Source organism: Canis aureus, chromosome 18 (assembly GCF_053574225.1).
Source record: "Canis aureus isolate CA01 chromosome 18, VMU_Caureus_v.1.0, whole genome shotgun sequence".
NCBI lineage: Eukaryota > Metazoa > Chordata > Mammalia > Carnivora > Canidae > Canis > Canis aureus.
This window is the reverse complement of record NC_135628.1, coordinates 42,254,170-42,266,825: the sequence shown is the minus strand read 5'-3', so window position 1 is coordinate 42,266,825 and position 12,656 is coordinate 42,254,170. Positions and strand designations below refer to the sequence as shown.

General features: G+C 34.9%; 1 protein-coding gene across 5 annotated transcripts in view; it reads left to right on the top strand.

The window, feature by feature from the left end:
* The window catches only part of VPS50 (VPS50 subunit of EARP/GARPII complex), a 132,825-nt gene that overhangs the window by 68,068 nt on the left and 52,101 nt on the right, over positions 1–12,656 (top strand). For all 5 annotated transcript variants that reach the window (XM_077856945.1, XM_077856944.1, XM_077856942.1 and 2 more), the window contains 2 exons: positions 4,196–4,290; positions 4,619–4,717. In XM_077856945.1, the coding sequence (XP_077713071.1) occupies positions 4,196–4,290; positions 4,619–4,717 (194 nt within the window). The remainder of the gene's footprint in view (positions 1–4,195; positions 4,291–4,618; positions 4,718–12,656) is intronic.

Here is a 12,656-nt window from a genome sequence, read left to right as displayed (position 1 = left end):
CTTCCAAGATTTTCATTTTCATCTTTAAGTATTTGATATGTAAGAAATTAGTCATATTATTCTTATGCATCTTTTTTCTTTTTACTATAGAGAATTGGGGTTGCAATATTCTTTTTTTTTTTGGTGAACTTGAGATTTTCTCTACATCCTAGAATGCCACCCACTTTAAAAATTTTTGCTTGAGCATTTGGAAAATAACCATGTATTTCTTCTTTGTGGTGGGAGTTAATTTCTAAGTATATATTAAAGCAAGCTTATCATTAATTGTATTAGTCTAATCTGTATCTTTATTTTTTCTTTGTTTCCTTGGCCTGTGTAATTCTGAGGGAGGAGTTTTAATCTTCCAGAAAGATTGTAATTTTGTCAGGTTTTTGTTTTATTTCTAACATTGGCTTTTGCTTTTTATACTTGGATGCTATGTTGATTGATGCTGCTATGCTAATAACCACTTTACCTACCTTCTTTGTATGTAATTCCCTTCATTAATTTAAAAAAAAAACATACAGTTCTTTTGTCCTGAGGCATTTTGCTGTGAATTCTAGTTTGCTTTATTATTACCATTGCTGTGTTTATTTTGTTCCTTTTTTTCTTTGACTGTCCCTTTATTTTAAATGCTTTTGGATCATGTTTTAGTTGTATCCTCTATAAATATAAAAGAAATGTTATTTTGAGACAGAGACTTTATCTTTTAATTGGGCAATTAAATCTGTTTATATTTTTATTAGTGTTTTGCTTTTTTATTACTATTTTTATTAGCATTTTAATTCATACTTCTTTGTTAGAGAAGCTAAACATTTAAAAATCCATTAATTATTGATTGATGAATTATTTACTCATTTTTTGTTTATAAATTCTAAATGATCTATGTGATAATGAGTAATCTTTTGTATGCAATCATATATTTTCACTTATTATATTTTCAGTGTGCAGATGATCACCATTTTTATGAGGTCAAACCATAACCTTTATTCTTTGTGACTTATGGTAAATTTCTTTTTCTTTTTTTTTAAATTAAAAATTCCTTTATTTTTTTTCCTGGTACTGTTACCACAATTTACAGGGCTATATACTTGATGTAACAAAAAGGAAAAGAAAAAGAAAAAGCTACAACAGTATAAGGGCTCAGAAATGTACATCTAATGGACACTACATTGCATTAATAGCTGCACTTTTTGCAAACTGGACCTATGGCAGTCCTGAGCAGCAGGCTTTCCTGTTAAAGCTGTAGTAACTTTTCTTACTATGGATCATTGTTCCCTCTATGGCATTTTTTTACAGTTCCTCTAATGTATTTGGGACAACTGTCTCAAAGTAACCTGCAGCTTTCCTGACAGCTCTTCACTCTCTCCTGCTAAGATCCGTAGTCCATTTTTCTGAATTGTTTTAGAACCTTCTGCTACCGTATCCACCACTTCCACCACCAGATCCATAACTACCACCATAGGGACTGCCTGAGCTTCTTCCACCAAAATTGCCCCCCTTCATGGGTCCATGATTTGATTACTGTTGTCCACTATAATTTCCAAAATCATTATGATTCCCACCACCAATGTAGTTACCTCCAAAATTTCCTTCTTCATTATAATCATCATATCTTCTACCACTGCCACCATATCCACCTCCTTGGTGCTCATATCCACCGTAGCTTCCTCTACTTCTATAACCAGGACTGCGATCATAGTTATCACCGTCATCTCCAAATCCATTATATCCACTATCACCTCTTCCATAACTACCTCTGCTGCCACCACCTTTACGTGGCACCATAGCCTCCTCTTCCATAGAAGTTTCCACCACAACCCATAATGTTACCAGATCCACCTTCATGATGTCTTGTGATCCAGCAGATGGCATTTCTTATTTATAAAGAATAAGAAATTCACTTCACAGTTATACCCATTGACAGCGTGGTACTTCTGAACAATTTGATCAGCTCTATCATGATCATCAAAAGTTACAAAAGCAAATCCTCTTTTTTCCACTCTGCCTGTCTTCCATAACTTCGATGGTTTCCATCTTGCCATACATTTCAAAGTAGTCTCTCAAATTATATTCTTCTGTATCTTCTTTAATACCATCAATGACAATTTTCTTCAGTGTAAGATGGGCACCAGGCTTTACAGAATCCTCTCTAGAAACAGCTCTCTTTGGTTTGACTACAGGACCATCAACCTTGTGTAGTTGAGCACACAATCCTGCATCCATCTCTTCAACACAAGAGTAAGTCACAAAACCAAAACCCTGCAACATTTTGTTTGGGGAAGTCTCTCATCACCGCACAATCTGTAAGTGTGCTCCATTTTTTAGAATGTTCTCTTAAACTATCATCTGTAGCTTCAAAACTCAAACCACCAACAAACAGTTTTCTCAACTGCTCTGTTCATTTGGATCTTGGCCTTCTTCCCCAGCAGTGGTGGCAACTCCCCAGGAGTTGGGCTGAGGGGCATGACTGGGCAGCAGTTTTACTTCTGTTTTGAGCCCAGACTTACCTCTTCCAAATTGAATTCAATATCTGTGCTATATTTATTCTTAAAATACTTTTTCCTATGTAAAGCTCAGATCAATATTCATCTGGTAATTATAGATGTTTATCTAAACTTTCTATTAATTGCTATCTCCCTAATACCTAGAGTACTGTGTAGGACATTTAATAAATACTCGGAAAATATTTTTGCTTTATTGGATTAATTTTTAATGTTTTTACAAACATACAAAAACATTTAATCCATTTATCTGTCTTTTGATATGTGATATAAAGGAAGGAGAGAGGAGTTTTTTACCCCAAATCTAGTTAGTTTTCCCTTTGCTACTTTCTGAATAATCTTTTTTCTTGTCTCTGTCTGTGATGCCTCCTTGGGAAAAGGAGACTGAAGGCAGGGAGATCCGGATTCCAGTCTTAGCCTTGTCATTCATGGGGCATGTGAATTTAGGCAATTACTTGACCTATTTGCGGTTTTTCTTCTCTTAGGAGGATAGTAAATGCCTGCTCAACAGAGCTGTTTTAGGATTAAAGATAATATGTAAAGTTCTTAGCATAATGCTGACAAAGAGTAAATAATCAGCAAGCAGTAGTTTTTACTGCTGTTTATTAAGCTCTTGTATATATATTAGCACTATTTCTGAGTTGTTTGTCCTATTTTGTTGATTATTTGGGAACTGATAGTATTCTTCTTTTAAAAAAAGTTTTTAATATATTTAATACAGGTAGAAAAAGTCTTTCAACATCACTTATAACTTTTATTTTGTCTTTCTGAAGCTTTATAATTTAAAAAGAGGTTACTGCCTTATTTATATTTCCAGTGAATTTTAGAATGATTATTCATAGGAGAAGTTTTTTGTGATTTTGGTTAGAAATTCACTGAACCCCTACGTTAACTTGGAAAAGTTGACATCTTTACACTCATTCAGTCCCTTGACTCTCATTTTATTGAAATTTCTTTTGTATCCTGTTAGAATTGTTAGTTATTTAGGCCTAATGTTGCCAATTAAAATTATTCCTAAGTATATTTTTAATACTCATTTTAGGGATCCCTGGGTGGCGCAGCGGTTTAGCGCCTGCCTTTGGCCCAGGGCAAGATCCTGGAGACCCGGGATTGAATCCCACGTCGGGCTCCTGGTGCATGGAGCCTACTTCTCCCTCTGCCTATGTCTCTGCTTCTCTCTCTCTCTCTCTCTCTCTGTGACTATCATAAATAAATAAAAATTAAAAAAAAAAAATCTTAAAAAAAATATTCATTTTAAATGAAGTCTCTTTTATTTTAAGATACTACAGTAGAAGTACATGAAAACTTATTTTTTATGTATTGCACATAATCACTTCCCAGAGTTATTAATTCTAATTATTTTTTAATTGATTATTTTAATTATTTTTGATTTGGTTATTTTGAGGTTTCTAGCCTACCAAGTCACACATAAATGATGATGATTTTTATCTTCATATCCAACACAAGGATATAATTTTTATCTTGCATATGTGTATGTATTAATAGTAATGATTATCGCCATTACTGTTTTTATATCTGATGTTATGGGATTGTCTCTGTGATATCACTGTAAGGATATTGGTTATTTGCCTAAATGTATATTCTTAAGAATGTATTTCTGTCTCATTTTAATGTATAACTGTAGAATAAATGGTTCTGGGAACTTACATTCTATATTTGGGCTTGAAATATTTTTTTGTTTTGTTTTATAGGATGTTCAGCTAAAAGTAAAAACCTACTTGCTTGGAACAGATTTGTCTATATTTAAATATGATGATTTCATCTTTGTTTTGGATATAATCAGCAGGTACTATGTGAGATCTTGTTTTATTCTTTACTTCGGTTTATTCAAACATGATAATCAAAGAAATCATGAGTCAGTGAGTTATCACATATAACTTTTTCATGGAAATGAAGACATTTGAACATTCATAATCAAATTTCTGCTGGGAGTGTGTGTGTTTAAATATTTCTGCCCTTCAGATGTCTGTGAACTATAGTGAATTTGTGAACTTTAGAATTTCTCCAAACAACCATTTTTATGGTTTGTTACCTTTGAAGAAAGATGACCTGGACTACTTTTGTTCTGTAATAAGGATGTTGCTAAATTTATATAAATCTTTTTATCCACCTAGGTTGATGCAAGTTGGAGAAGAATTTTGTGGTAGCAAATCTGAAGTTTTGCAAGAATCCATTAGAAAACAAAGTGTCAATTATTTTAAGAACTACCATAGGTAAGAACTCTAATAAAATATGAACAGACTTACTTAGGTAATAAACTTAATATGTCTAATGCTTAAACCTTATAGCATTAATTAGTTTAAAACAATTACTTTTGAATTTGAAAGAATTTGTCCTTTGTAGTTCTTTTTGCTATGGTGAAGGACTTATTTTTTTTTGCCAAAAATATTATAAAATATTCTCCTTATTTATTGTAAATTTTGATAGGTTGCTTATCTTGAGAGTCTCAAAATGTTGAACTAAATATTGAACCAATTTCTTTATGGGTGAAAGATGATTATTATTGCAGAGTTCACCAGAAGAATTTGGCCACTATCCTCTACGGTGTGGGCTAGTAAGGAAGTTAGATCAGTAGAAGCAGCATTCACTGAGGGATTACTTAAAGCATCTGCATTTTATTTATTTATTTTTTAATTTTTCTTAAAAAATTTTTTTTTTATTGGAGTTCAATTTGTCAACATTTAGCATAACACCCAGTGCTCATCCCACCAAGTGCCCCCCTCAGTGCCCATCACCCCCCATCCACCTCCCTTTCCACTACCCCTTGTTCGTTTCCCAGAGTTAGGTGTCTCTCATGTTTTGTCATCCTCACTGATATTTTCACTCATTTTTCTCCTTTCCCTTTATTCCCTTTCACTAATTATTATATTTCCCAAATGAATGAGACCATATAATGTTTGTCCTTCTCCGATTGACTTATTTCACTCCGCATAATACCCTCCAGTTCCATCCACGTCGAAGCAAATGGTGGGTATTTGTCATTTCTAATGGCTGAGTAATATTCCATTGTATACATAAACCACATCTTCTTTATCCATTCATCTTTCGATGGACACCGAGGCTCCTTCCACATTTTGGCTGTTGTGGACATTGCTGCTATAAACATTGGGGTGCAGGTGTTCCGGCATTTCACTGCATCTGTATCTTTGTGGTAAATCCCCAGCAGTGCAATTGCTGGGTCGCAGGGCAGATCTGCTTTTAACTCTCTGAGGAACCTCCACACAGTTTTCCAGAGTGGCTGTACCAGTTCACATTCCCACCAGCAGTGCAAGAGGGTTCCCCTTTCTCCACATCCTCTCCAACATTTGTTGTTTCCTGTCTTGTTCATTTTCCCCATTCTCACTGGTGTGAGGCGGTATCTCATTGTGGTGTTGATTTGTATTTCCCTGATGGCAAGTGATGCAGAGCATTTTCTCATGTGCTTGTTGGCCATGTCTATGTCTTCCTCTGTGAGATTTCTGTTCATGTCTTTTGCCCATTTCATGATTGGACTGTTTGTTTCTTTGCTGTTGAGTTTAATAAGTTCTTTATAGATCTTGGATACTAGCCCTTTATCTGATAGGTCATTTGCAAATATCTTCTCCCATTCTGTAGGTTGTCTTTTAGTTTTGTTGACTGTTTCTTTTGCTGTGCAGAAGCTTATCTTGATGAAGTCCCAATAATTCATTTTTGCTTTTGTTTCTCTTGCCTTCATGGATGTATCTTGCAAGAGGTTGCTGTAGGTTGCTGTGGCCAAGTTCAAAAGGGTGTTGCCTGTGTTCTCCTCTAGGATTTTGATAGAATCTTGTCTCACATTTAGATCTTTCATCCATTTTGAGTTTATCTTTGTGTATGGTGAAAGAGAGTGGTCTAGTTTCATTCTTCTGCATGTGGATGTCCAATTTTCCCAGCACCATTTATTGAAGAGACTGTCTCTCTTCCAATGGATAGTCTTTCCTCCTTTATCGAATATTAGTTGACCATAAGTTGAGGGTCCACTTCTGGATTCTCTATTCTGTTCCATTGATCTATCCAAGTACCATGGACTTTCTTCAGAGAGTTGGAACAAATCATCTTAATATTTGTGTGGAATCAGAACAGAAAAGACCCCGAATAGCCAGGGGAATATTAAAAAAGAAAACCATAGCTGGAGGCATCACAATGCCAGATTTCAGGTTGTACTACAAAGCTGTGGTCATCAAGACAGTGTGGTACTGGCACAAAACAAGCATCTGCATTTTAAAGTAAGAAGGCTTTAAAAGAAGGCATGATATTCAGAATCTAGTTACAAAGTCAAGATTATGTATTACATTGCAAAACAGTCACTACTGACTTTAGAAAGGGGGATTTGGAATGGTTTTGGGAGTGGAGGAAGGTGAGAAAGAATGTTTAATTAGCAACATGATTGTATGCTTAAAGCAGCATTAAATTGAGAGAGCTGTGTATTAGACCTTTCCTGATATAAGGTAGAACCTATACTATATCCCTTATATATATTTTATCATTTTAATTTATATCTTTTTATTCTATTTTTTTTCCAGAATTTATTTATTTATTTGACATAGATAGCACAAGGTGGGGGAGCAGCAGGCAGAGGGAGAGGGAGAAGCAGGCTCCCTGCTGAACAAGGAGCTGCATTCGGGGCTTGACCCCAAGACTCAGGAATCATGACTTGAGCCAAAGGCAGACACTTAGCCAATTGAGCCACCCAGGCACCCATGCATTTTAATTTTTGTAATTAAATTTTTATTTTGTTGTTGTTATTTGGTGCCAAGGAGAGTAAATATTTTGAATTCTGCTTTTTCTCCTTGTTAAGAAGAGTTAATAACTGATCACAGTAATAGGTGCCATGTCAGAAGAGAGATTATTAGATATCAAACCATTGATGAAATAATTATTAAATAAATTTAAGTACAAGTGTTCTGTGCTATTATGAACTATTAAATATGTTTTGGAAGAGACTTAAATTGATCCTGTTCCAAAGTAGAGCCTTTGAGTTTTGTAATTGAATTGAAAAGAATGTTTAGAAAAAATTTTTAAAAAGTTTAATTGATTAAACCTCAGGAAAACAGCGATAAGGGGACAGCATGAAACTCTAACACTGCCTTTATTTGTATATTTTTTTCCTGTTAAAAGTTAAGCCCCGCTGAAACAGATGGCTTGGCTTTTACACATTGCTGTACTAAAGGAAGAGTTTGTAAATCATAGATGGGAAAGGATAAGGAACTCTGAAGGAGCTAGAAGCCTCACTTACCTGTTAGAATGAAAGCATGACAGATGTGCATTTCCCAAAAATTACTTTTAGTAAGATAACCAGGAGATCTTTTGGTGTTCTTAGTGATTGCACGATGTGTACGGTGGAAAAAATAAAAACTACCCTGATTTATTTAATAGTCTCCATTCTGCATTCTATTTTACTTGTCAAAAGGTGTCTGTCATCTATGGCAGCTAGGTCTGGGCATTTCTAGACCATGACCATGATGGAGATTCCTCACTACAATTCACCTTGGTGAAATTAGAGATTATAGAAATGAATTATTAAATGTTTCCAAAACACTCAAAATTTTAATGGACTTCTCTTGAGAAATATTTATGAAATTCATTTCCCATTGAAGGGGCTGTACAGTATTCTTTGAAGGAGAGCTGGACTGGGAGGTAGTAGACTTGGGTTCTTATTCTACATTTGGTGTTTGCAAGCTCTCTGACACTAGACAAATCATTTAACTCTCTGGGCTATGTTTCTATCAACTGTGAAATGAGGTGACTAGACAAAAAGGTCTCCATAAATGTTGCCTATAGATCTTGCCCTTTTTTCTTGCTGTGTTGTAAATTAGAATATCAGCATAGGTTAAAAAGTAAAGACTTAACTTTTTTTTTTTTAATTTTGTTTATTTATTCATGACAGACACAGAGAGAGAAAGAGGCAGAGACACAGGCAGAGGGAGAAGCAGGCTCCATGCAGCAAGCATGACATGGGACTTGATCCCAGGTCTCCAGGATCACACCCCAGGCTGAAGGCGCTAAACTGCTGGGCCACCGGGGCTGCCCAAGACTTAACTTTTCTTTTCTTTTTTTTTTTTTTTTAAGATTTTATTTATTTATTCATGAGAGACACAAACACAGAGAGAGAGAGAGAGAGAGAGGCAGACACACAGACAGAGGGAGAAGCAGGCCCCATGCAGGGAGCCCGTCGCGGGACCTGATCCCGAGTCCCCAGGATCACAACCTGGACCCAAGGCGGCACTAAACCACCGAACCACCCCGGCTGCCCCAAGACTTAACTTTTTACAAAGTATTCTTCTCTATCCCCGGTATCGAAATGAGTCTAGCTTATTATATACTGGCTATGGTCATTATTTCTCCAACAGCTGCCATTTGGCAAATTATGATAAAAATCACTTCGTAAAGTTAGTGCCAACCATTAATGTGTTTTGAAGTAATCTCTTTCTTTATAAACCAAGATAAACTTAACAGGTGGTTTAGAAATGATGCCAATATACCTAATACTGAATTGACATTAGCTAGTGATGAATCTAAATCTATTAAATTCCAATTTAATATCATCTCCACCAGATCATACTACATAAATGTTTAAAAGCACTGTGAAACATGATGAAATATAGATCAATTGGGTTTTAGTTTTGTTAATGAAAGTGTTAAAATATGCTTATAATTTGTTTCATAGTCCTCTATGGTCAAATAAAGCTCTTGAGAATGAAGAAATTCTTAGACTGAATTATTCTTAGAGTCCACTTGGGCTATTGGTTTAAAGATGATGGCATACTAAAAAGGTGAAAATATAAACATTTTACTCTTTGGGTGGAACATCTATAAAGTATAGTCATGTTGCTTATTGTAGTTGTATAAAAGTCATCTTTTTCTAGGGCAAAATTATATGATACTGTGAGAGAGCACAGTCTCTATCAATGTGAATTCTCATCTTACAAAAATATAGGTTTTATTTCCCCAAATTCCTTTATGTTCAGCACTATACATCCAAAAGCTATCATTCTTCTGTCAGATGTTGTATACATCCAAAGCTATCATTCTTCTGTCAGATGTTGCAGAAATCCCTAAAGGTCCAGCAACAGGTGTGAAAAGAGGGGAGAGGTCACCTATCCTAACTCCCATTTCCTGAGTAAGATAGGTTTATTTTTTAAACATCTTTAAAATGTGTGTTCTGGGATCAAGTTTATTATCCATATACTTCTCTTTGTTTTCTACCTGGAACAAGTGATTTAATCTTTGTATTTTGAGTACTGGGCCTTATATTTTCTGGAATTCACTTGCTTTTTCTCCCCCTATATATTTTTCTGCCAAATAAGCTCTTTTGGTTAAGGTTTCAGAGAGGGTAGTAAATAAGTGATCAGTAGTTTTAGTTTTTTTATGATAGATTTCAAGAGTTTTTTTTTTTTAAGGAAACAATCTAACAAATAGATTTAAATTTACCATGTCCAACTTATGCTTTAACTACTGTTTTTGTGTAACAAACTATCTTGAAATGTAAGGGTTTAAAACCACCATCATTTTATCTTTATTTCATGTAATCTATGAGTTGGGGGTTTAGGAAAGATGAACTGAATGAATCTTCTGCTCCTCGCAGGATTGGCTGAGGTGACTGAGTAGTACTCAGCTGATGGTAGGGTTTGTCTAGAGGATCCAGGTTGGTTTGCATGCACCTTAATGGAGATGCCTAGAAGGATTTACCCATTTGGGTTTGTTAGCCAGAGTGCCTATACATGGCTTTTCCAGCATGATGATCTCAGAGTGTTTGGACTTCTTATATGGCAGCTGGCTTCCCACAGCACTAAATTGTCCAAAAGACCCAGACAGAAGCTTCATGGCCTTTTCTGATGTAGGCTTAGAAGTCATTCAGTCTTTCTACCATATTCCACTGAATACAAGCATGTCATAAGACTACCCAGATTCAAAAGGAGGGAAATTTGATGGAGGGTGGGGGTGGTAAGGTCATGTTGTAGGAGAGAATGTGTGCGAGATAGGAGATATTGCTATAACTCTCTTTGCTATATTCCTTGGGAAAGTAAGAGAAATATTTTTTAGTAAACAAGTGTTCTTGGGACTTGGTTATAATGGTGCCAATAAATTAAGTTATCTTTAATATTTAAAATATTGTAAACCAGATTATATGAAAGTAGAAACATTTACATCTAAACTATAAAACAGGGGTTAAATTTTGGGGTTAAAATGAAAACAAAGTCTTCATGGTGTATATCTGAAATCAGACTAACTCCTTCTGCAATAGTATATAATAATAGGGGGTAGATCACTATTTAACTCTTCTTAGTTTGTACCGTTATTATTGATTTTGAGTTTTCTTTCTGTTGGTAAAGTGGGGCAGTGTGGTGTTATCAGTGGCCTTGGGTTCCTACCTCTTTTCTACTTACTAGCTTTACCATCTTTGTAATTTGGTTTTCTTTCTTCTCTGAGCATCAGTTTCCAAGGCTTGGGGATCCCTGGGTGGCTCAGCAGTTTAGCGTCTGCCTTTGGCCCAGGGCGTGATCCTGGAGTCCCGGGATCGAGTCCTGCGTCGGGCTCCCAGCATGGAGCCTGCTTCTCCCTCCTCCTGTGTCTCTGCCTCTCTCTCTCTGTGTTTGTCTATCCTGAGTAAATAAATAAATAAATCTTTAAAACAAACAAACAAATAAATAAATAAGACAGGCTTGTAGTGGAATGTTTACCTTCCTCAAAGTACTTAATTTTATCATTTGTTTTTAGACCCTACCTTTTATTGCATCAAGTCTTTTGTCGGTTAATTAAAAGATCTAGATTTCACACAGTTCTAATTCATAGATTTTTTTCCCCTTTAATCTGTAGGTCAGCGTATTTGAGATGCCTCTTAGATTGGTTATTGTCTTTTTTACTATATTTGCCCTTGAAAATCTTTTAATTTTATTTTAATTGTACCTATTCTTTTGTACACCACAGGAGCTTCTTTGTATCCTATTTGTCTTGTTTCTTAAAGACATAGGGGCACCTGAACTGCTTAAATAATAATAATTAAGATTGCTTTTCACATAACATGTCAGCATTCATTTCTGTTATTCAGCATTTGATTGCAGTTTGTAGTTTATGTACTTACTGCTTTTGCATCATAACTTCATTCTTTATCTGTATTAGTAGAGTCAAATAGAAAAAAGTAAAATGCAAATCTTCCAATTTGTGTAAAAATGTTCTTGGGCAAAGAGATGTAAAGGAAATTTTCTGTAGCTCTAGTGAATCAATTTGGATAATATTAACCAATTTATCATTCACAGTCACAAAATAAATAGCTGTTTGCCTTTGACTATGTTTTTTCAACAGTGGTGCAATGAAAAGAACAAGATTTGGAAATCAGAGCCCTTTCTTTGCTGTCTATTAGTCATGACCTTATGATCCATCACAAGTGGATTGATGTTGCCTAAGGCTCTCTGTAGCCATATTTTCAAAATAGGCCTGCCTTTATTGCAGACAGTTTAGTTAGGGGAGTGAGAGGATTATTAAGGTTTTATTCTCTTGAAAAAAAATTTATTATGGTATAATATAAAAGTACATGCATCTTAATATACAACTCCATAAATTTCTAAATATATGTATACCACATAAATGAATCAGGTTAAGATACAGAATTTTCCACTACCCTCGAAGGATCTCTTGTGTCCTTTCTCATTCAGAACCATATTCTGAATGTAATGCTATTCTGACTTATATCACTATTGATTAGTCTTGCCTGCTTTTGAACATTGTATAAGTATTATTTTATGCCATTCTGAATTGTTTTGCTTTTTATTTAAAGTTTTCAATCGTTTCTTACACATACCCACACACACACACACACACACACACACATATAAATATGTTGATTTAGTTGACCTGAAATTCCTGTGATCTGGTAATTGGGTCATTCTTTTGAATTTTCTATGTATACAGTTATGTCATTTGTGAATAATGATGGTTTTGTGTATTCATTTCTATTTTTTGTACTAGTTAAGACCTCTGGTAGAATTTTGAATAGAAGTGGTGACAAGGGGTGTCTTTATTGTATAGTGCTTTGTCATTAGGTATGATATGTGTGGTTGGCTTTTGTACTTTATCTCATATTAAAGAAATTCCTAAGAGATGAAGTATACTTTAAGTCAAAAAGTATTGCTAAAAATAAGGAGAATACTTTCATAA